General features: G+C 42.9%; 1 protein-coding gene and 1 long non-coding RNA gene across 2 annotated transcripts in view; both read right to left on the bottom strand.

Annotated features, from left to right (window-relative positions):
- Positions 1 to 1,648: 1,648 nt before the first annotated feature.
- On the bottom strand, positions 1,649 to 5,522 carry LOC145432459 (uncharacterized). The gene is made up of 2 exons (XR_013912754.1): positions 5,208 to 5,522; positions 1,649 to 2,889 (listed from the first exon to the last, which is right to left on the bottom strand). It is a non-coding gene; the product is annotated as an uncharacterized LOC145432459 (long non-coding RNA).
- A 645-nt stretch (positions 5,523 to 6,167) lies between these two features.
- Positions 6,168 to 25,234, bottom strand: part of sema4c (sema domain, immunoglobulin domain (Ig), transmembrane domain (TM) and short cytoplasmic domain, (semaphorin) 4C) — a 103,607-nt gene continuing 84,540 nt past the window's right edge. Inside the window, exons 8-16 of the mRNA XM_026188233.2 lie at positions 24,917 to 25,036; positions 23,218 to 23,369; positions 19,377 to 19,552; positions 16,196 to 16,340; positions 15,562 to 15,775; positions 11,921 to 12,036; positions 9,272 to 9,429; positions 8,037 to 8,128; positions 6,168 to 7,786 (exon numbers count right to left, since the gene is read on the bottom strand). Coding sequence (XP_026044018.1) covers positions 6,891 to 7,786; positions 8,037 to 8,128; positions 9,272 to 9,429; positions 11,921 to 12,036; positions 15,562 to 15,775; positions 16,196 to 16,340; positions 19,377 to 19,552; positions 23,218 to 23,369; positions 24,917 to 25,036 — 2,069 coding nt within the window. The 3' untranslated portion in view covers positions 6,168 to 6,890. The remainder of the gene's footprint in view (positions 7,787 to 8,036; positions 8,129 to 9,271; positions 9,430 to 11,920; positions 12,037 to 15,561; positions 15,776 to 16,195; positions 16,341 to 19,376; positions 19,553 to 23,217; positions 23,370 to 24,916; positions 25,037 to 25,234) is intronic.

The following is a 25,234-nucleotide window of genomic DNA, read 5'->3' as shown; positions in this document are numbered from 1 at the left end:
ATCGCATCCAAATATGTAAGTAAAGTAAGTGACTGTGCCAGTGCTCATAAACTAACTGCTTGCTGCCTTAAACCTTCTCGTCCCCATTCCTTTTTATTTTATGTCTCTGACAGTCTACTGTTATTCCTTGTCCAAAATAACAAACCTAAGACAGGAACTTTTCTATGCAAACATGTTCTTGGCCCTCCATCTTTTTCTTCTTCATTCATATAATTTCACAGCATGGTGCTGGGATGACAGACTCAGTGTACGGATGGTGTATTAAAGAAGTAGTCCGATTCCTTATCTGGTGCATAAACAATTACCCCATCTTGTTGAAATGTTCAGATTTTCCACTCAGTTTTGTAGTCATACTTTAGATTGTAGTAATACAATAGTTACTCAGTAGTTAAATAATAACTAAACCATACATTTCTGGTAGGATGTGTTGCTATATACGCTTACTGTGATACTCAGTACTTCTGCTGTATGTTGCAGCTTGTCATTTCCTTTCAGTCACCTTTCTCACTCAACATGTGTCAGTCGACCTCTCTGCTGAATCACACTTGTTATTAATCTCTGTCTCTCTTCCACAGCATGTCTTTTATCCTGTTTTCCTTCTCTCACCCCAACCAGTCGCAGCAGATGGCCCCGCCCCTCCCTGAGCCTGGTTCCGCTGGAGGTTTCTTCCTGATAAAAGGGAGTTTTCCCTTCCCACTGTCGCCATAGTGCTTCCTCATAGGGGTCATATGATTGTTGGTTATATTTCTCTGTATGTATTATTGTAGGGTCTTCCTTACGAGGCTAATGTTGTTGTGATTTGGCGCTATATAAATAAAATTGAATTGAATTGTAAACATGGTCTAATATTCCTCTTGATGGGGTTTGTTGCACCTTCTTCCAACTACAGTTACTTTTTAAATCCAACTATAGACTGTATGAGCATAGCTCCTGGGTCTGACAAGTAAAGTTAACATGGAAGACCCTTAAACCTGCATTTTTCTAATGGTCACTGGCAGGGGATATCTGTACTCACAAAAGACTTCCTGTCATGCATCTGCAGGCAAAACAACCTCTTTAAACACTTCACTTCCTTGAGAGCTTTATTGATCCAGTTATTTATTCTGGATCATGCTGTTCAGGTTGGAAAAACTGGTCAGTCTCTCTTAGAAACGAGGATTATCCAGTGCAGTGATCCCCAAAATGTGGGTTGAAAGTATTATAGGTAGGCTGCAGTAATAACAGAAATTCAGATTGAAATTACTCACAAGTATGTACAGTTATGCATTTATTTATGCAACTGTTTATGTATGTAAGTGTCCCAGTGGCAGGTGGGCCACACATTGGCCTTCACACTTTGCATATGACTGGGTATCATTAGCAATTTATAGTCAACAGCTTGTGATATGTTTTTTTAATCAAAATGTTCGTGGAATCACTCTCTCACTCTGTTTTATGTTGATAAGAGTGAAGATTAAAGATTGGGTGGGCCACATGGGATTTCCTGGTTTTTAAATGGGCCAAAGCACTCTCAAGTCTGGGAATGGCTGATGTAGGATATGTTCATAAAAAAAGCGTAAGAAAACAGAAAATGTACATTAGATGCTACTTAATAAAGGTTTTTGTAATTGACCCTCCCCACCCAACAAACCAGCTCGCACACCTCCAGTAGATCTCTATCTTTATTTGTGTATGTCTATACACATATAAAAAATAAGGACATATGTACAATGGTAATAAATATCAACATGTTTTTACAAATGAAATAAGTTACTTAACATACTTTAAAAACAAACATAATAAACCAATAACAGAAAAGCAAAAATGGGACAAACTAAACCTTGGGTGGTAACAGAATAATCCAAATGATAAAGCATGAAAACAGCAGAACTTAAAGCCTCGTGTGAGAGAAAATATTACAAGCAGACAAATGCACTGGAAGTGAAGAAATGTACATAAAATACACTACACATGCATTTTTTTCCAAGCCTGAGACCTGTTATCTTTTTAGTTTTTGCAACATGTTATATTAAATAAAATTCTAATTGTTAAAAAAAAGGAGAAATATTAAGACATAACCAAGTACCAGTGTAAAGAGATAATGTGTTCTTAGCTTTTGGCTTTTGGGAATTTAATACTATAATGTTGACATATTGTTTTTAATCACAGATCTGCTCCTGATCCACCACTATTTATTTGGCTTTCAGGAGCTAAAAAATTAAATAATAGTTTTGGTACATCATTCAGTCTTTCATTAAGTTAGGAGATAAGAAATTCAGCAGATAAATGACTGACATGTAAACAGGAAGTTCATCAGTCTCATGTCTTCTTTTTCATTTTGCTCCGGGGGAAATTTAGCTGTAGATAAAATATGAAAGGTCGCAGATATCAGCTCAATTCAGCAAACTGGACGGACTGCTGATACTTAAATATCAATCTGCAATTGAATTAAATCAATATTTCAACAAGAACAAAAGCAATTGCAGTCTACTTTGGCTTTTCCAAAAGGTGAAGAGGCTTAGAAAAGGTAAACATGTTGAAATGCAGCAATGAAATCCTGTACAACTCTTGAGCCATAAAACCAGAAATATTTTTTCTTTTCTTTTTTCAAAGAGAGCATTAGTGTTGCACAATATTAGTGTCTGTAAAAGTCCAAAAATGATCAAACAAAATGATGTACAAGGATGATCATATCAAAGATGTACAGTCCACTTGCAGAGAATCATGCAACACTAGGATGGAGTGCTGATGGTCGACTACCTCTTCAACCTTGGGATCATATTAATATTCTACATCTCTCTCAAGGCTCTGTACACAGAGGGGCAAAAACACATTTTTTTGTCCGTCCCCTTCTTTCTTGCTGTGCTCCGCTGGTCCCGACAGACATGTCCCAAAAATAAAAGCCACCCCCTGATGGACAGAGCACAAAGGGAGGACAAAAACATGTAGAGTGAGTAACAGCAAACAGCTAAAAAAGTTATGCACAATATGACTTTGCCACGATCTGATCTATTGTTGGCTATGCTTCAAAGTTTGCTTGGAAGTGGAACAGAAAGTATGTCAGAATATTTTTTTTGGACATCATTACATCAGCGTGGAACACATCGTATTTTGGGCAACGCGATCTTTTGGAAAATTCAATAATATGATAATATGAGCTTTGGCTTCGTGCTAAAACTTATGGGATATGAAAACTTCCAACGATTAATGATATGTAGTTATGTAGTTAGTTGTCTATTCTGAGCAGGAGGCTGAAATGAAAAGACCCTCAAACTTGCAAGTACAGCAGAGGTTTTGAAACAGAGATTTTAGGCAGGAAGACCTTCCTTGGGGCAGCTTATTTTGATGGCTGTCACACTGGAGGATTTTCTCTTTAATAAAATGCTCTTGCCACAAGCTTCAGGCTGTGTGTGGCCCCCTTTCTTATCTTTTGCCAGGGAGAAAGCTTTTCAGGTGCACCTGCACTTCAAGACTTGCATAAAAGAGCACACAAGGACAGCTTTGATGGGAAAAAAACACACAAGCTGGTAAAATGGGATGGATAGACCTTTTTGACATTGGACATATGCAAATTTTTACATGATGATGGCGCTAGTGGCGTCCAGTAAAGTTAAAGAAAAGTCACTACATGAGAACCAAATCTCATGATAAATGATAAATAGCTGCTTATTGGGCTAAACCAGGCCGGGCCTCAGGTCGGTAACTATTCTTATACTGTAGTCATACTATGACATTGGTCTTGAAATATTTGGCATGAAATAGAAACTAAGTACAGTTGTTACTAATTAAACTAATTAAAGGATCTGTTCTATTCGGGTACGGGTTGTTAATTAATGTGGCCAGTAACACCTGTGACGTCTGTTAAAATGGTCTTTGCTAATGGACTATTACTGTTTACAACTTTAGCAGTGGAAGTTCAGTTGTTTGCTTTGAGGCAATTATGAAACCCATAACAGAAGTTGTGCTTTATTTATCACAAAGCAGACTGACTGCGCTCATGCTTACAAGAATTTCCCAACTTTTTGGTCAGTTTTGTTTATCTCAAAGGCTAAGTGGCAAACTTTGCACTGGAAAAACAAAGCCAGTGCTAAAGTGCATTTCCTCTAAGGATATAAAAAAAGTTTTTGACCTCTGAGTATAGACTCTCCCATGACAACAACTGTAGAGGGTCTAAAGCTATTCATAACTCATCTATTGGGATTTTGTTAAGGCCTGTAGCTAGCTGCTGTTTTCTAGGCCTCACTTCTGCTAATTCGAGTCACCAAACCTCTTAAATGAGTTTGTGGTGTTGGTGCCACGTATTGGTCTACTGTGTAGTACAGGAGTCTGTGTGCCTGTGCTTGGATATAAAATCTACAAATGTAGCTTGATTAGCATTAGTCAGCATTAGCATTGTTAGCACTTTCCAAAAATTTAACAGCTAATCACATTTAATGCATTATTAACTTTCTGTCAAAGAAAGTGTAAAACAGATTCAAGCTCAAGATGTTCCAGTTTCATATTTTTGGGCTGCACTTGGCATTTGTGTATTTACAGTTGGCCTGCTTTCAGCATCATAATTAACAGACAGATGTGAAAGCGGTATCTCAGTTATTTAATAAAACCCTTTTCAGACAGTGACCATATTGGGTTCATCAATCTCTTAGATTGGTACACGGTTGTGAGGTGATCTTGTGTGTTTAGACTTTCACCATAAGTAAACAGTGAAGATTACTGTACTTTTCAGTGTTTTTGGTCACAGGAATACTGTTACTATGGTGGGTGCTCATGTTAAACACGTCCACACTTGGTCAGTGTATATAAAAGACACGGGTGTCAAACGTAAAGCCCGGGGGCCAGAACTGGCCCATCTCCAAACCAGCCTACATGACTGTTTGGGAAAATGTGAAGGAGTATAAAGCAGTTTGAGATAAATAAGGACTTTGAACTGTGAATCATCAAAAGTTACTTCAGTAGAATTCATGAATATAAGCACTGCTTTGGGAAAACAGTATAACAGGGCTTCTTTAATAGTAAGGAGAGCATGTTTGAAAGCACCTTAAGTGAATTTCCCAAAATGTTGAATTACTCTGGGCAACCGAAGTGTCAGAGAAGCCAAATAAATAAACTAAATAATTTGCAACACTACACTGAGCAGCAGCAAGTGCTAAAACTCTGAACTGGAAATCGTTTATGGCTATGACATTTCTTAAATCTGCTTTCATGGATTTAATTAAGTGCAACAATACCTTTCACTGGTTTCTGGCCACTTTCTGTCTGGAGCCACGTGTTTGTCGGTACAGGTTCATTCAGTCTGTCCATCAACACTGTATGTATGAGTGTGTGTGTGTGTTCTCTTCATGTCGTCATGTTTTACATTATTCTCCGTCTGTATAAGTCCACAGTAGCTCCGGGTCCGTCTCTGGGCGTCGGTAACAGGGAGAGGGGTTTCAAGGGGGTTTAAGGATCCATCACAAACACACTGTAGTCCAGGATGGTTGGGATTCAGAGGACTGTGAGTGTGTCTGTGTGTGTGTAAAAGTGTGTGTGGGAGGGGTAGTTTCTTTCTTGGCAGTGCAAGTTACCACCCTCACCAAATACATTGAATATAAAGCACTTATTGAGACATCCACAGCGGTCGCAACAGCGAGGGCTCAGCTACATTCTCCGTGCCAAATGTCTTCACGTCAACTTCGATTTGAAATCAAGTGTGCAATTACTGCTCAGCTGCTATGAGCTGAATGCAAATAGCCTTTGCACAAGCTTCCACAGAAAAAAAAAGTGCAACCAAAACACCTATCTGTCACACTCTGTGACTCTTAATAAATGTCATATGGAGTGCACTTGAAGTATAGTGGACTTGAAGGTGTGTTTGAAGGTCGCCATGCAGGGCCGTGCGAGGAGTAATGTAACGCCAGGAGCTTTTCCTCGCATTGTCATTCAAAAGTGGGGAGCCGTTAGTCGCCGATGACTATTTGAACACTGCCGTATTTCCAGAGCAAACGAATAACGAGAAATGTCTTAATTCAAAGCAACGGTCATCACATCAAATCAAAAAGGAAGAGATCGAAGTCTTTCTCGGGTGGTAAATACAAGGTGTGGAAGGGGCGAAAATACAAACTGTCTCGAGAGACTGTCCTTCATTCAACAAAAAATATTTAAAAAACGTCTTTTTCCATTGAATTTCTTCTCTTTGTCTTTCTCTCTCTCTCCTCTCTCCTTTCCATCCCGTACAAAGCTCGGGGACATGATTGTCGTCTTGCTTAGAGATTAGGCTTTTTTTCAACTGCTCGCACACTCTCGGCTCACTAATACAAAAAAAGGGAAGACACGCTTCCAGTCTTTAAGTGCAGTAAGCTGTAAAAGTCTCAAAGGAGCAGAAAGACAGAGAATCAGTTCAATATTTCCAGTTAGTTGTCCTTGTCGTTTGTCAAGTGGTTTGAGAACTGGGGCAAAACGCTTCGCTTGGTCCGCTCTTTGTAGAAGAAATGTGCCCTTCTGAGAACAGGTAACGCCATTTGTTTGATTTCCGTGCTCGAGGTGTTCTCCCCTGCGTTCGTCTTTTTTTTTTCTTCTTAAATACACAATGTACACAAGTGGCGGTTTCACAGTGGAAGCAGAAAAAGCCACAACCATGACTGCATGTTGTCCAAAACACAATAATTAGAAGAGTTCATGTCGCTCGAACACAGTGTATGAGTGTGTATATTTAACATGCTGTGTGCTATAAATGTCTACAGTGAGCCAAACAGCCATTGGTGGAGCGAGAAAGAGGGAGTGAGAGAGAGCGCGGGGGAATTGACAGCATGTTGTTGCAAGAGAGAGAGAGAGAGAGAGAGAGAGAGAGAGCAGGCATCCTCGAAAGGACAGAGGTAGGTTGGTTGTTTTTTTTTTTTTTCAAACTCGGGGAACGGAGACGGAGGAGGACAGGCCTACACCGACGACTCCTCCGGGTTGGCGTCGGGTAGCACGCTTCTCTGCTGCAGGGTGCGTCTCAGCTCTTCCTTGAAGGGGCTGGAGTAGTCGTTCCCACCCATGCCGAGGCCTCCCAGCCCACCTCCCCCAGCACCAGTCCCGCTAGCCCTTTCCTCCCCTGCTGTGCTCAGGTTGAGGCGGATGTAGCCGTTGCTACCGGAGCCTCTGATGTTTGTGAGGCTGAGACGGCTGGGGGAGTGGATGGGCTGGCCGGGTATGGCGCTGGGCGACGCCGTGCTGCTGACACTGTTGGGCCCCAGGGCATGACCGGGAACGATCTTCAGGGAGCCGTCTGAATAATAGTAGTTGGCACCTGTCTCCCAGAAGCGGTCTTCATCCGTGGGCATCTTGCTAGGCACAAAGGTGGGCGGCTCCTTAGGCAGGGTGATGGGGTATACGAGGGTGCTCTCGAGAGGCTTCATGTCTACTCCCTTTCCCAGGGCCAGCTTCAGCCTCCTGCGCAGGTACAGAGCTACGACGAGAAGCAGCAGGCACGCTGCTCCGAGCGTGATGACCAGCACCCAGAAGAGGCCCATGCTGCTGTCCGGAGCCCGTGCTTCCATGAAGACTGGAGCGCTGGCTACCACTGCCACCTGGTAGCGTTCTGTCTGAAACTTGACTCCCTGCTCCTCAGAGTAGCAGATGTAGCGGCCCGCTTGCAACTGGCCCGCTTCAGGGATGATGAGAGCTTTGAGGGTCCGGTCGAAGCGCGGCCCTCCTGCCTCCGGATCACCCAGCTGAAGCTCACGGTCGTTGAGAACCCAACAAGGCTGAGCCAAGTTGGAGACCAGCTGGCAGGGCAGCACCATGTCAGAGCCCACCACAACGGTGACGTTCCTGAGACGGGAGTGCTCTGCGTAGGAGAGGTGGAGGAGGGGCAGAGGGTGCAGGGAAGAGGAGACAAGAGTGGGGGTTAAGTGTCATCCATAATAAATCCATTTCATATTCTGCACTAGCCAGCTCTCCTGTGCTTAATTCAATTTATTCAGCTCAGTTCAAATGTACTCGCTGAGTCCATTCCCTTTACTTGCTGCTGATTTGCTCCTACACTGACAATCAATTCCCACAAGGGGCCACTAGAGAGGTGTCAGCGCCACACTCACCAGGGCTGGGGATGGAAACCGGCTTATCAAACTTGGCTTTTCCCCGGTTGAACCTCTCCAGCATGAGGTCCTGTGAGAGGGAGGAGGTGGACCTGGAGAGAAGAGGGCAGAAAGCAGAGAGGAAGATTAATAATGTTGCAATAAGGAACCGAGAACATTTTAGTAGCGGAAGAAACATGCACAGAATAAGGGGAATCAATAAAAAATGCACAGAAAAATAGTTTTTCCAACACTTTAACAACAAAATGCATTTAATCAGACAGATATTTCAGTAGAAATAAAATAAAACTGTAACAGTACAGAAAGCCAAGGTTACCTCACAGCTTCAGGCTGAAAGTCTAAAAATTTTATTTTATAGGATTTATGCATTTCACTGGCAAATGAAGGAATCTCTGTAGTAATAGGATTCGTAGTAGTTTTTATTTTTATTTTTTTTATTTCTAGATCGATCAGTGTCAAAAACACTAAAGGATGTAAAAAGGCAGCAGTCATTAGAGCCCTGTATCGTTATTTCCAAGTTTCTTTAACTAAAGACGTGATGATTAAATAAAAGAAATCAGTGCAAGCAAACTCAACCACATCATAAAAACAAAGTTCTTTATAGTTCTGTTGAGTTCATATACACTGAGTTCTTTTGCCGACTCACAGTTACTGTGATGCATGATTACTAAGCAGTTTTTGAGTCTCTGGAGACTTTTTAGCTGCCGGTTCCTTGACAGATTCCTGATGAGAGGAGATGATTTGCAAGGTGCGCAGAGACACACTTGCAAATCTGGGACAAACACAGACTTAACACGACACGAGTACCCGAGGCGAGCTGAGATGAGAGGAAGTGTAACTGGCTGGTGTCAGATGCCGTACCGACTCGTCACAAAGGGATATAACCAGCTTGAACTTTTCTTAAGAGCGTAAATTAGAGCCATGTCACTAGTTGACTGGACTGGCGGTGCTGTTGAGATGAATCAGTGGAAAAAAGATATGATAGTTTTCCTTATTAATTATAATTTAGAGCAGTGAAGTGGAAGATAGATCCAATCATCATTAGATAATGATGATTGGATAAATGAAATCAGGCACTGGAATATTCCAATTAGTGAAACAGTTAAAGGGGTACATTTTGTTTCAGGGGTGATTCAGATGCTTGTCTAACATTTGTACATCAGCAGATTCCTTTAAAGCAAATCATTTTTTCAGTATAGTGTGGATGGATGGGTGTACATAGGTACTAGTCTCACCCTCGGTGGAGGTCGATGCGGACGCAGGCCCTACCCTCGCTGTCCCAGGCGCAGTAGGGATCCCGGGCGAGCAGACAGTCTGGCTGAGACTGATAGCGGCTGCAGTTGGCCAAGGGCAGCTGGAGAACCTCAGAACGAGATCCGATGTACAAGTACTTCTACAGAGAGGCAGAAAGAGAAGAAGAAGACAAAGTCCAGATCCAGAAGAAAGATAAACAGAGAGAGAGGGAGAGAGTGACTCAGTTAGGGGTTAGAGGAGATAATGGGATAATCACTCTCAATTACAATAACACTGACCCCCCCCCTCCAAATCCAATCTGGTTTGCACTCTTTTCGCAAAATGCTGTTATAAAATGTCTGATCGCAGCTAAGCCAGCATTAATGAGATAAGCACGAAGCTTTAGGGAACGCCCTGTCGGAAGGCCATCGATCGACGGACGCGCTGCTGTAGAGCTGCGGGGACACAGCAGCCGTCAGCACACAGGCTCCGATGACAGCTCAGAGAAGCCGAGAAAACAGAAGGGCCAAGGGTTCAATTCCCCGCTGTGGTGAAGGATTGGAATGACTGTTATTTGGGAAGAGACTTTCAGATTCATCAGGCAACAAATCATCACAAGACAAAGCAGCACTGCCTCCACTGGATACCAATGAGCAAATGATGAGACAACAAAGAGGGAAAGCAGATTCAAAAAGCACACTGAAGGAATGTGATCACACGAAGAGAGAGCAACCAGACAGGAGATTCCCAAAACAAAAAGGAACTTTGTAGCCCCCATCCCCAAGAGACCATTAAGATTTCTCATCTCTCGCAAAGACAGAAAACAATACACCTAGGAGTGTGTGGTGCCATGGAAACAGATGAAAGTTCAAATTCAAATAGTAGAGTAAAAGATGAGGTGAATTAAATGTGGTCTGTTCTGACTTTCTTTATGTATCGAGACACCTGCTTTCCAAGTGTGCAACAGAACCAAATGTAGACGTCACTTCGCTAAAGGCGCTGCTAGAGTCTTTCTGCTTGGTCCATTCGGGGATACTGTGAAGACATAGCAGCCTGCTCTGAAGCAGAGGACACACTCCCTGGTTGTGGTGAAACACAGAAATATGTGCATGGGAGTCACAGTTAGAGCAGGTTGAAATCTATCAATGCTATGGAAAGATGCTTCTGTGCATCCTTTTTTCCCCTCCTTTGGGAACGCTGTCCCACAAATCAAAGTGACAACATATATTGTGTAAATTGCTGGAGTGTTTTCTACTTTATACAACAGCTTACCAATAAGCTATTTAAAAAATAGGGCCATTATACGACTTTATTCAAATGCTTGTTATGAAGTTGTTGCCTTGTTGAAGGACATCATAAGGCAGGCTTAGAGAACAACTCCATAAACAAGGATAATGATCAAAGAGTAGTTTGCATAGGTCGTGTCCTCATTTTGGTTGCTGCTGTATCGGCAAAATTTAGAATTTATTTTTTTGCTTTTTCCATTTTAATTCAGAGATGCTAATTGATACGATATGAAGAGATTCTAAAGAGACAGAAAAGGAAGCTACAGGTGGACTGAATACTAACTGTGAATACTGTCTTTCATTTGTGCTACTGCATCCAACACACTGGTCCTTGAAGGCATGTTTTTAATCTAAATCTGAGTCTGAACTAAATGAAAGCCGAGTGTTTTAAAGGGGCACCGGAGCGATTCGAGGTGTCAGCGTGTTCCAGCGAGCGCGCGGCATGTGGCAACACCTAAAAACATTTTTCCTCCACACCTTTCCAATTAAGGGGCTGTATCCTACATTAATATTAACGCCCACTTCACATACCGATGAGTTAACGGCTTGGGGCTGAGGAAGGTGTCAGATGCTTCGAGCAACACTCAAACTACCAGCATGTTTCATGCGTGCAACACGAGTGTAGTACTGTGAATGCCTTGCAGGAAACACAGTTTCACAGTGTGAGCGGCTATCGCTAACATAAATATGACTGCACAGCATTTAGTAACTCTTTTATTTTTAAGGGTTTAAGTAGGACTGGACACAGCTAAGCCAGAGATGGTCAAGATGTGATGTTTTATTCCTAGTTTGGGTTTCATGGGCACCGTGACTGCTCTTTGGCCATGCAGCCCCATACACAACAAAGTGTGGTGCATTGTGCATACTGATGTCTTTCCATCAGTTTTCTGCAACTTGAGTTGCAGTAGCTCGTCTGTTGGATTGGACCACAGGCGCCGGCCTTTGCTCCCCGTGTCTATCAGTGAGCCATTTGGATAGATACCTCACAAAAGCTGCAGTTCTGGAGATGTTTCATCCCAGTCGGGCAGCCATCACAGTCTGACCCTTGTCAAACTCAAATCTTTAAACTTGCACCTTTTTTCCTGCTTCTAACACGTTAACTTAGAAGACAAAGTGTTCCCTTGTTAATATATCTCACCCACAAACAGTTGCCATGGTTGTTGGGATTTTCCCTGTTTTCTCTGTGTGATTGTAGGGTCTTTATCTTACAATATAAAGCACATTGAGGAAACTGTTGTTGTGATTTGGCGTGAGTTCATCCCTTTTCTTCACTTCACATGTCAGCGGTCTCTCTGGGCTGTGTGAATGGACGTTCACGTGTAAAAACAGCAACAACTGAAACACATCCTGTTGTTGTTTTCTTACCTTGGCGTGGGAGATGGTCAGGCTGTCGACTGGCTGGGCCGTTTCAAACAGCTGGATCTCCTCTATCACGTGGGCCTCTGAACCCAGGATCACCACCCTCTGCAGCCAGCCCTCCGCTGCAGCACAGAGAGGAAGAAGACGAAGAAGATTTGAGCTCACTTTACTTCTGTCCTATTCACATGGCAGTTTTCAATCGAGTTTACTTTGGTGCACTTTTGTTGCAACACAGAACACCCAGCACACCTTTGACAGCAAAGCAGGGAATTTAAATATAAATCATACAATTTTGGCAAATATTTACAAAAATAAACCTGCGCCAGCGCTCCAGTTCATTTGTACCATAGCGATATGTTACAGTAAATTACCCCATGCACCTGTCACTGCATAGCCATCAGTTTAAATATTAATGATCAGCACACAATCACCTGTGACTGCACAACATTTGACATCCTAATTTATTCACACACACACATACACGCACACGCACAGGAGCTCATTTAAATATTAATGATGAAATATGATAATGTACAGGCACTCCTTTGGTGCCAACAATTTAAATATTAAAGCACAAGCTGCAAAAATATAACCTATGCAGCAAACACTTTTTTCATGAACTATTGATTGCCAAAGACACAGTGAGTGTGTTGCTCAACTGCTCCTGGTTCATGCTGAGTGTCTGAAAAGCTAGCAAGGCAACAGTTAAGGTTTTATGGCATTTTTTTTCTTGCTGTGGCAAGAACCCCCCCCCCCCCCCAAAACAGGTAAAACTAAACTAACACCACTGATCATATGTCCTTGCCCCTCTGATGTGCTGAAGAGCCGGTATACAAATAGAGAGAGGCCGTAAATGGAGCAGCTGACCTCAGTGCAGCTCTAAGTGGTGTTATTAATTACACCTGGGCTTTTCCTGGTGTGACTCAAAACAAGGCCAGCTTCGCTACGGGCCACACATCAGCATCACGCCAAGGGTCAGACATGTATACAATACCGACATGCTTTAACTGAATACAAAATGCAAGGCCTGCATTATCTTCAAGTGTAACTTTGCGCATGTGAAGGTTTTGTTGACCAGTCAACAAAATTGTGCACTTTAACTACACTTTTAACAACAAAGTACGCGATCATAAGGCTGTTATATTGCAACATCCCCTTTTTATTTTTTTCATGGAGATGTTGGAAGTATCATAATTGTTTTGGCTGCTTTTACAGCCTCCTGTAGTTCTGGTTTAAACACTTCGATTCTGAGGTATGCTTCTTTCCAGTTGAGTAACTTTCTGCCTGTTTCCTGTCTGCTATTGTGTAGACTGTGTAAGAAAAAACCTGACACAAATATATTCTTTGAGAACTGATACTGTCTCGCAGCAAATGGATACACGGAACTCTCTTTTCACTCAGTAATGAAGTTCTCAGTCCCACACCTCTCCCTCACGAGATTGCCTGCCTTCAGCATCAGCTTTCAGTTTGGTCCAATTTGGTGTTAGCTAGCATGTGAACCTGCAGGTGCAAAGCTGTCGTGCAAATCTGTTTGGTTTGGTGTTTGGTGCAAAGGCTGTGCAGAACATTTTTTTTGAAAACCTTAAGATATATGCAGGCTTTAAATTTTACATTTAAAAATATTGGCTGGAAAAAAAAGCAACAGAAGACGAGTAGAAAGTTCCCTCCAACAGAAAAACGTGCATCACTAATGCGCAAAGCCAGAGTGTCATCAATCGTTTTCATCGACATCAATTTGTGATTGAAAAGGTCACGAAAAGGAAATCTTCTTGCTGGAACATCCATCTGCCGTACTGAGCTCCAGCTCAGCAACAAACTACAGATGAATTTAAAAGACTGGAGGTGCTCCTGGCCCTTCAACACCTCGGGTAACAGCATTTGAAGAGGTTTTATTTTATTTTTTTTAAGTGGTGTGTGGGGAGCTGATGCTGGAGGAAGAGGAAGAGGAGATCCTGTGCTCCTTTCATGTAGGGCATTGTGAACAAGTTTAGATCCCTGGTGATGAAAGGTATTTCAGGCACAGCTGGTGGGGTGACCTTGATGTGTGTGTGTGTGTGTGTGTGTGTGCGTGCGTGTGTGTGTTACGTGCTGACATGCGCTTTCTTCTGTGGTCCTCTTGATTACGAGACTGTCACAGATAATGCGAAAAGCTAACCCAGCAGCCAGAGGGGGGCTTGAGAGATGGAAATACACATACAGGCATAGCAAGCAGAAGGCATATCACCGCACTCGCCTCTCACGCCGTCACAGACCAGTGTCGGCTAATCCCTCAATCCCACAGCCTGTTTCCCCCCCCGTTTAAAAACAGTGTTGTCAAGCACTTCTCCTCCTCTCTCTCTCTCTGTCTCTTTTTTTTCACATCAGCTGTCGCTATGCCGTCGCTAATAGCTAATCAAGCCCGCAGCCCAATTGGCACTGCGAGCGCACGTCTGCCAAGGGCCCCGTTGAGTTTGTGCCGTGAAGCACGACAAGCGGGGATGACTGCACTTGCCTCAGAGAGTGTGAGTGTGCATATCTGTGTGTGTCCATTAGTAAGGTGCTAGCGCCCGCGCGTGTGTGTGTTTGTGTCGCAGCAGCAGCGGCCATGTGTGTGTCCGGGCTGGCCTCACCGCCTGCCAGCAGAGAAGCCCCGAGTCCGCTGTTGTCACACTGTCAGTGTTGTCCCAGTCACTCTGTCTCTGCAGTGATCTGAATGATAAGTAGGGGAGTCTTTCCATTCATGAGATGGGCTGCATTCAAATTCACATTCCCTGGAATCCGCTATTAGATGTGTATTATCCAGGATTAAGGCTCCGGGAGGGCGGGCTGATTTCTGATCCAAAACAGGACACCTGCGTATGGGCCCAATGGCTACTGACTGGAGATATTAATTAAGTCGCGGGTGTGTAGACGTTTCCTTTGATGCATGAAGACGGATCTCAGCATGCAAATCTAGCCCCTAATTGAAACTCAGCTAAAGTCTGGCCAGATGGCATGTTGTTTTCGTGCTACCGTACCTTATGCCAGTACCTGTTCCTCTGTGCTGCCACGGCCCGTAAGCTCTTATCTCTATGACAAACACTCTATGCATGTCATATATTTTCACCGGCCCGCTGAGAACACCCCATCTCTACAGATGGGGGTCAAAAAAATAACAGAAACATCATAAATCATGAACACTGTGCAGTCTGCTTAAAGACAATGATTCAACTTTATCGCCTTTTTTCTTTTTGAAGCTCCAGAGCAAGATGCTCTCTTGGCCTCTAGCGCCGCAGTGAGCGGAGACGGGTGGCGAGCTGTGAATAGTCGTGTCAGTGGGAATGGAAGCAGCGACTGCAGTTGAAATGTCACAGCATTAGTTAGTTAAAGAGCAAAAATTAGCTGAAGTGACAGTTGAAGTGGAAGCGCTGAAAGCAGCCGAGAAGTCGCTGGAGGGGTAGGGGGCATTAAAAGACTTGAATTATTGCTTCAGTTTAAGTGTAGCAATGGAAGCAATCAGAGTTTTCATGTTGAAGTGCCAGGGATGGGAGAAGTGTGTGCAGTGTAAACAGTTGAGCAGTGGGAATAGGCTCTGAGGAGGGAGTGTACACGATTGGTGATGCGTTTTCCCCCCAATAAAAACATCAGTGTTTTAGCCAAACACCCATGCCAGCATCACGATTCATTACCTGTGCCGATGAAGAGCATGTTGTACGGCCTCTGGTCCAGGGCGCTGACACGATCCACCGCCAGCCTCGTGAAGTTGACGCCCTTGGTGAGCAGCAGGAGGCGGCCCAGAGCTTTGTCCTCCATCAGAGGGTGCTTCTTGGCAAAGTTGAGCGTGGCGTCAGGCAGCTGCAGGGAGCTGTTGTAGCCGTTCTCCCTGTCTGAGTTGGTTATACACTGCAGTAAAGAGAGAAAAGAAGGAGGGACAGGGGAGGGAAATGAAGCGGGGAAAGGAAGGGAGAAGGATATGAGGAGAAAGTAAGAGGGCCAGGAAGGAGAAAGAGGAAGAGGAGGAAACTTCTTAGCTGCAGCTGATACAGGTTGGCACGGTTAACTGGCTTACAAACCAGTGCCCTCCCTCCACCCCTTCCTCTTCTTCAGTTTTGCTTCGCACTGGCTCTCACCTCCGCCTGCTAACACCCCTTCCTCTCCTTCCTTTCCTGTGGCGCTGGATCATTATGTCCTTGGCCTCCAAGCTACGCCACATCACCCATTTTCCCTCCCTCCTTAACTATCCCATAGGGACTATTTTCCTGCTCTGTGAAGCTGTCTACAACTTGATCAAAAATTTAAACATTGACATGGGCAGTTTCTTACCGATCCCGGCCGCGGTGTGGGGACAGAACCCGTGTAGCGTCCCCACCTCTGGGACGCCTCTCTGTACTCCTTGTAGGACCCTTTGAACACCTCCTTCACGTTACTTATCTGGTACTGACACACAGCTGACACGTCCACGTCACCCCTGGAACATGGCAGCAACATGGGGGAATCGGTGATGTGTGGCAGTAATAATCGAGACAAATTACCTGTCGTACAAGTCAGCGAGACACACTCAACAGGATGTGAACATGTACGTTTAAAAATAGCAGAATCCAAAAATACCAGGCAGTGAAGCGTGCTGCTTTTAAACGACCCTCCCGGTAATCACAATGTAGTAAATAGATATTAAATGTATGGTCTAAAACTGATTTGTTGACACATCTCCACTGTTTCCATGGTGAGGCACAAATTGATGCACATGTACGAGGGTTCCTTCATACGCCAGTGAAATCCATCAATTAGTGCCGTGACTCAGGAAATGCATTTCATTTAATGGTGAGGTCGGGGATTCGGGAGCTCTTCAAAATTTTTTTTTTCCCCAACACATTTTCAGACATCCAAGTGGGACTCAAAATGGGTATTGACGTCTGACACAGACACATTAAATTATACTTTTACTTGATATCTCACGAATATCTTTAATTTCCATGCTCATTCACCGGAATGAAACTACCCCCTCCACTCGTTTTTTAATTCCACTCTCAAACTGAGGCACTGACAGACAGGCATATAACTGTGAGCAATCTAAGGAGCTTGGAAAGAAAAGCGTCTGGACTTCTTTAAGTTTCCTTGAAGACGTTTCACCTCTCATCCGAGAAGCTTCTTCAGTTCTAAACAAATTTAAGCCCTGTGGGAGTGTCCCCAAAAGGGTCCTGCACCCCCTATTGATCCTCTACCTAATCACATGATCCAAGGTGTGAAAACGGCTACACTAATCCGGATCAATTTGAAAACAGCATTTTCGTTTAAAAACGCTCCACACTATTGTTTTCAAGCGTTTCCGACCAGTTGTTCATCCACACTGCAACCATCGAAAACGCTACGTTCCTGTATTACGCATGAGTGAAATGTAAGACAATTCAACCTGTGTCATTTCTGTCTGCTGTTTATTTACTTTCCGGCTCTTTGGAAAATGACTGAGTTTTTTTAATCGGCCAGACAATGAGGAGTTGTTGCTGCGAGTAAGACAAAAGTACAAACTTGCAAAAGTGCTATCTGGAGCATGTACAAACTGATATTAATCTTTAATAGGGCTGTCAAAATTGAGAGCAAACAAAACAACTGCTGTATAATGCCCTCCGCTGTCTTTGTTTAATTGGTCACATGACTGCATCATTTGACTAGAATACGTCATCGTTTTCAAAAAGGCTCCGGGTGTCGCGGTCCACACTGCGACGTGAAAACGGCGTTTTCAAATGTATCCGCTGTGGAGAGGTTTTTCAAAACGCTGCGTTTTCTTTGACCAAAAACGCCGTCTCAGTGTGGACGGAAGGCAAAAACGGAGAGAAAAACATGCGTTTCCAAACAAAAACGTATTAGTGTGGACATGGCCACAATCAAAGGTTTTGGGTGAACCCGCTGTGAAACCTGGCCCCACCCTATGATGCGATTTACTGAGGTCAAATGACCCAGGGTGCGAGTGGGCGTTAAGGCGCCAGAGAAGGGATCTCAAAACTGGATTATAGATGGCAGACAGTTGGTGTTGTAAGCCCCGCCCTCTGTTCAAAGATGGTCGTTCACAGTGGACATAGACGGCTTCTTTCACTCCTCTTTCAAACCATCTGTCGTCTCTGTCCAAAATGTGAACATCGGCATCCTCGAAAGAGTGACCTTTGACCTTTAGATGCAGAGCAAGTTTGAGCAAGTCAGAAAAGTAGCAAAGTCCGAATTTACAGCTATTGCTATTTAGCTTTAAACGCTCTCTCCATTTTTTCTTTGCAATGTGTGTTTTGTTTTCTGAAAGGCCGAGTTCATGAAGTCATATGATGCGATGTCCTCTTCCATTTCAGAACAGTGCTCCTCCTGTTAATGTGTGACAGAGCTGCGGGTTTATAAGGTCAACGTCACAACCAAAGGACAGCGCCGATGTCTTAGCGAGTTAAAACGCAGCCCTATTCAGTCACATTATGGCTTGAGCTCCCGAGTCATCATTTACATAATGTCCAATTATCTTAATGTTATCTCTATCAAAGCCAGGGGGCTTTAAGGAAACCCCAGCAAGTCACACACAGAAAGAACGAGGGGATTAGGCTCTTTTTTTTCTTTTCAAGCAGCAGAAGGAACTCCGAGCAAGAAACAAAGCTGGAAGTTCAAAGCCGGTTCAGTTTGCGATATGATATCTTACTGAAGAGCACAAAAGACTCACATCAAAGGGCGCTGCCTGGAGACAGAGAACGTTTCCAACTTTCTGAGGACAACCTTCCGCCCTCGCTCCAGTTTCTTTGTTGATTAGTAGCTCATTAACACGCTGCCGTGATGCCCAACAAACAGCCGTCTTTACTCCGCTAATAATGCTGGAGTAACTTCTCACAGCTGAATCATGACTGTCAACACCCTTTTAATTAACAGTTTGTAGTTTAATTATTGCGCTCAAAATGACTTAATTTTCATCCCACTGTGTTTGAAATGGAACAGCAGCGAGTGGACAACAGCACGGTGTGTTCACGAGACATCTGATTTACTCAGGGTGGATTTCTGCTCCTATAAAATAAAGCAGTTGCTAAAACAAGATATATAAATACTTTGATTGGACCGATCACTTTGGAGTCATGCATGATTTTAAAGACCTTTGTCTTGCCGTGAAAATGAATGCTCGACAAGCTGATGTAATATGTTTGGAAAATGCACCCACCATTGTTCAAAGCTAAATTAAAACCACGAGACGTTTAATCTCTAATAAAAACAGTAAAACATTTTCAGGGACACGCAACTCGTATTCTCTCAAAGTAACTCACATTAATGTCAGCTAAAGGCCTCATTACGCAGGAAATACCTAATCACGCAAAGTACATAATTAGAGCCATCCTCTCAGAGTGACCATTGGTTTGAGTAAGAGGCTGACAGGTTGGCAGATGACAGCTGATAGCATATGTGGCAATTAACTTACATCTATTTGGGTTTTAGTTTGAAACAAAGTGATGTCTGCGGTCTCTTTTGCACCGCTGTCGTTCCGACTTACCACTGAGCGTGGAAGATGCCGTAGAAGGTGGTCCCCCGCCAGTCCTGCCCCGGCAGGGTGAAGACGGCTCTCAGGTTGTTGAAATAGACGTGACGCTCTGGGAGGGAGCACTCCAGCCGGGCTTTCTGGAAGGTGGTCCACTTCTTCTGCAGGGTCCTGGTTCCACCCAGATCGCCCTGAGAGAGAGCACAAATCAAATCTTATTTATGACTAACGATTATTATTTTAGGATTTTTTTAATGCTTATTTTTTTAACCCACCGTTTGCATTCAGTAACACTTTAATATAAACATAAATACGACTTAATACGAATAACAGCAAGGTTTGGGACCAGTGGACGGATTTCATATTCGTTTTCTGAAGCAAGAAACATTTAATCTCGTTTTAAGAAGACTAAGCACTGCAGTCACTTTGTGACAGCATACTTGCTTTGCCTAGTTCAGATCCAGCTGATGTGATGTGAAAACTTCAGTGCACGTACACCGACAATGGCATTTCTTTTCTTAATAGAAATTCAAAGATTCAAAGATTAAAAGACTCGATCTGACCTGATCCGATGAAAGAGAGTACTTTATTTTTAATCGTTTTAAAACATGTTCAGAGAGGATTTTTCAGTTTCCACTTGATATTTAATCAAGTAGCTGATTAAAACCAAAGAGTTGTTTTTTTTAACTGTTTGAAATAAAAAATATATATATTCTTGAATTTTAGTTTTAAATACTAAACTTTACTTCTTTACTTTAGTATAGCACTCCCTGTATGTACGCAGGTTCTCTGATGGCTCCAGCAGCTTATCAAGAAACGACTCCTATTGATTGTTATTAAGCGATTGTACATGATAATTAATAACAAGTCTGCAGAAGCAGTGGAAATACTGTGGGATGATTACTGTGTCTATTTAACGATCTTAACAGAGGATACCAACACAGCAGCCCTCTGCTTTCTTATCCGGGTAAAAGCCCCACAGTCACATGCTGAATGTAGAAGTATCGCCATGGTTACCAAATGGTGCCCACTGTTACACCCACAACACTGAATACGTTTTAGTTCTTAGACACACCAAAACTCTACCGTGACAAAGTATTGTGTGGCTCGCTTTGAGCTGGCTGGCCTCTCTCTCTCCTTCCTGTTAGGCTGCCACGAATTCTGCATTTCATTGGCCTCGCCTTCACCCCACAAAAGCCAAATATCATCCGAGTAAATACACTGTAATTACTCTGAATATACATACGAAATTTTTTTCGCATCAGTTGGCTGACTGAGCTTCTGTGATGTTGAAAAAAGGATCTGAAAGAGCTTTTATAGCCTGAGACGTTCAGGTCTACCCGAGAAAATTGAAGATAAAGGCACTAACAATATTAACTTTTACAATAAAAATGGAATCTATATTGACGAGCGGTCTATTTCTGTATTGCTCTGTGGGCACAAAAGAGACGCATTTGCCTCATTCCTCTCATTTTTATTGTCCTCAGTGATTGCAGATGTGAAAAAAAGAAAAAGGAAAACACAAAAATGCTCATTTTATAGCAATGAGACATAGATATTGTGCTCCTGCTGTAATAGGGGTATAAGCAGAATGTGCTGAATTATTCATTGCTGTAGTACACATCATGTAACAGCATCTGTTTCTAATTTCATTCAGAGAGCTTTATTGTTCATCCTCGCAGACATTAAAGGGCGCTTCCCATAAACCAGAGCATATATTCAACACTAAATTACATACATCTCCATCGACTATTAGCAATCTGTTTCCAGCTTTTATAGTTTGCCTGGTTTAAAAGATGCTAAGATTACATGGCAGCATAAGTAAGTGTAACGTGACACTCTACTTCTGTAACGGTAACTGAACGTCTCAACTCTCGTCGACTCGCCTCATAGCAGAAATCACCTCTGTCTGTGTCTGGCCATAATCACTGTGGTGTATCAAACCTAATCAGTTGTCCTAATGAGGCCATTCATTAAGCAAATTAATGCATTAATTACCAAATACATCTATGTCAGTGCAACTGTCTCGGTGTAGCACATTGTTAGTAAACTGGCAGTGAGCTGAAGTTCTGTTGCTCTTGTTACAAAAACACGCGACAGCTGGCTTTGTGCAGACGTTGTGGGTTTTTTCAGTATTTTTATAGCAGAACATGTTCATATGATCATGAAAACTTCAAATGCACATGAACAGAGCAATGCTGTTTAATTCAAACTTGTATGCCAGTTGCTTGGGAGGTTTGGCATTGACTAAATGTGCTCTTGATGCTTGAGCTGGAGGTTTTATGATTGCTACTTTTAAGCCTCTAAAGAAAAAGTTCATTTAAGTAAACAGATGTGGTTCCCACGTTATCTCGCTACTCATTTGTGTGCGCTCAGTTTTGTGTTGTGAAAGCAGTTCTAGAAGATAAACAGATATGTGAACAAACTGCAAAATCTGGGCACTTGTGATCTTCATACAGCATCCACTCTGGTTTTTAGTCATTACAAAGGCAGTTCTGACTCACTTCTTCTTTTATAATGTTTAGGTCTTGTGATACAAACACAGCGCCATCGGGATGAAAGCATATAAAAAAAAAAACAGGCAGCCAAATACTTATTCTCCAGATACTCTATTAGTTATACCTTAGTAGTACTTGGTTGGAGCCCCTTCTGCACTCAGAACTGCCCTAACTCTTCAACGACAAGATACTGGAAACATTCTTTGTTGACACGACAGCATCACACAGTTGCTGCAAAGTTTTCGGCTGCACATCCATGATGAGAATCTCCACCACATCCCAAAGGTGGCCATTTGGATTTTGAGACACTGTGGTCGTAAAGGGATGGACATGCTCAGACCACCCGGTCTCGCTGCAGCAACCACGCCATGCTTAGAGTTACCTAAATCATCCTTCTTCTCCATTCTGATGCTCAAATTGAACTTCAGCAGGTCGTCTCGGCCATGCCAACATGCCTGAATGCGCTGAATTGCTCCAATGTGACTAGCTGACTAGATAATTGTCATTAATGAGCAGTTGCAGATATATACCCGAGAAAGTGGTCTATCTGAGTCACTAATTCTGTGACACTGTGACAAGAAATTCTTCATTATCAAAGCAAAGACAAGCGCTAATTAGCTAATGTTAGCAATATATCTAACACTGATCCATGCGCTGTTACCTTCAGGCTCATTGTAGTTTGTGAGTATAGTCCTTGGTAAAGGCAACTAATGACAAAATCAATGTGAACAGGTTTTATTACATAAATTTAATCATAATTAATTATCAGTTTAAATGCTGCACCAATGACAACATGAGCTGCTGTGGAGTCATTGATGAGATTTGACCACTACTCTTTATTTGACAAGGTTGGGTTAAGGGTATTGTGGAGGTATAAATCTTTCATCACTGCTTTGCTAGGAGGAGTGGCGAGTTGCTAATGCATCTGAGTGAACAACCAGGAGAGACTTACTTTCCAATTTGTACCTATAAGGAAAACTCTGCATAGTCGATGTATTTACTCTATATGCTGTTTATCATTTCAATCAATTCTGTTGGTTGCTTCCTTATATGGGCGCCTCCAGCTGAAGCCTGTAACTGTTAGCAAGTGCTGCCTCACATTATTAAGTGCTCAGAAACAGCTGCCAAAACAGCTGGAGAAAATGGAAAACAGCTGATTTCCAGTCAAGTGTGCATGAAACTACAATTCTGCAGTCAAATCCGTCCCTGTGCACTTACAGATTGATTACTGTTTGAATGAGTTTGTGTTTTTCCCAATTAATAAACGCCCACAGGTGCCAGGTTAAGGCGCTACTAGGAGATTCTTAATTGAATCTGTTCTGGGATCCGTTTTGATTATCCGCTGCGTCAGGCGTTACCTTGCAGACGCGAGCCACCCTGGCCACGTTGGGCTCGGTGTCGCAATCCAGCTCCATGGCTCGCTCGGTAAAGAAGAAGTAGATCTTGTCGTCGTCGCCCTCTTTACTGCCGCTGCTCTCCCTCACCAGGGCTGAGCCCACAAAGTCAGGCTCTGCACATGCAACACACACAATCAGAATCAGATATTTACATGGAAACACGGAGACAGCCTCGCCCTGCAGGACTGAATCACAACAAAAACAGGTGTAAGCACAAAAGCTTGACACCTCTATTTCATTCCCTGACACCCTTTCTCACCTCTTTGTCTTCTGTCATTTTCTGTCATCGCTCTTCTTCTTCTTGGCCATTTTTACTCTCTGTGTCTCTACCTTTTTGTTAATGGTCCATTTTCTGTGTGTGTGTGTGTTTGCGTGCATGCGCGTTTTTACTTTCTCTAGACACCGTTCTGTTTCTCAGATTGTACTCCTCATTAGGTTCTGAATGTGCAACAGCAGATACAGACAGTTTTGGACTCGAGCTGCTGGAGGCTTTCAATTCTACAATTTTTATGCAAACGTGTATTTTTTTAAATTGCAAGGACACCGTGGTTCCCCAGATGGACTGGTGTTTTCAGTATTAAAGCCTCTGAAGCCGCCTTTTAAATCATCACAGTGCACTACAACTCTCAGCTGAAACCCAGGCCAATTAAATGCTTTTAGGCTGGTCAGAATTGCTTAAATTAAGATGAGGCTTGCTTCCTTGCAGGTCGGCTTTTTAATAAAAGCTCTGTATTAGCATGAATAATGAATGGACATATCAGTCCAAAGCCCTGCCTCAGCTGTATGTTCCTCTTCCCTCTCTCCCTCCTCCGTTCCCCTCATCAGTCCCTCAATCTTTTCATCAGCAATCCTCATATCTGTCTTTCCATCACATATTTTTTCCTGCTGTGATTTCATCCTCTCCTCTCTTCTTCAATTCTGTCCAAGTGCCTGGCTCCTCTCCCCCCACTCAGCCCCCCCTCAAGAGATAACGTCCTTCGCTGCAGCCCAGGCGCGGTCTTCATTTCCTGCAACTCAGTTCTCTTTCTCTTGTTCTTTTGCATGTTTCCTGCTCTTTTTTTATGAAACTCTGTTAAAAGGAAGTGAATGTTATCTCCCTCTATTGTGATTTTTAAAAAATGGAATACAAGTTTAATTTGTCAGTAATGTTGTAACTTGGGGGAAAAAGACTGAATATTATAGTTTAATTCAAACAAAAGTATGCATGACTTGACATTTTTCTTCATCTTTCTTCTGAACACAGCAGCTGGGATTGATTCACACAGGATGAAAAGCGGGTTTCTTACACATATATAAATAACTACCTACAAGACTAACAGACTAACAGTGTGCAGAAACCTGTTGTGTAGTTCATCTTTATTGTGTTTTATATTTGGCCTCAGTTGTTCCACATTTTTATTTACAGCCTTAATTTACAGATTATGGCTTGACTTTTAACAGAAAATGTAATATTTTCTGGTATATTAGAATTTATTTAGAATTTGCTAAATATCTGAAGCATCGTTCAGCAGCCGGATCCATGTGAGAATCTCCCAGGACAAAAGACTTTTGCTCCTGCTATTCTCTTTTTCGTCCCACCCTGTCTTTCCTCTTCAGCTTTGGGCTCATAATTTCTTTCTTCTTTGCCTTATGTGTTCATTAAAAAAAAAGAAAATCTTACCATTGAGCCAAGCAGGCAAGTATTCGCTCTTCATGCTGTAATGCTGTTGGCCCAGGTTTCTCAGAATGACTGGCTCTGTACCCAGGAAGTTGTTGAGTGTTGCCGAGTACAGCTCCTTATCTGTACCAACAAAATGCAAGCTTTAGTTTCATTCTTTTTTAGTGACTATTGTACCGGCTTACAATGGGAGAGGGTCAGTGGTTCAGCTGGGAAACACAAATGCAGGACGGTGAATGGGCGCCTGTAGGTTCACTGAAGCTGTCCGCAGTGAAGGGAATGCAGCGTGCAAGTTAAACTGGACTTTTGGACTCTCAGAGC

Source organism: Astatotilapia calliptera, chromosome 12, assembly GCF_964374335.1.
Source record: "Astatotilapia calliptera chromosome 12, fAstCal68.1, whole genome shotgun sequence".
NCBI lineage: Eukaryota > Metazoa > Chordata > Actinopteri > Cichliformes > Cichlidae > Astatotilapia > Astatotilapia calliptera.
The sequence above is the reverse complement of the archived record's forward strand: the minus strand, read 5'-3'. Positions and strand labels throughout refer to the sequence as shown.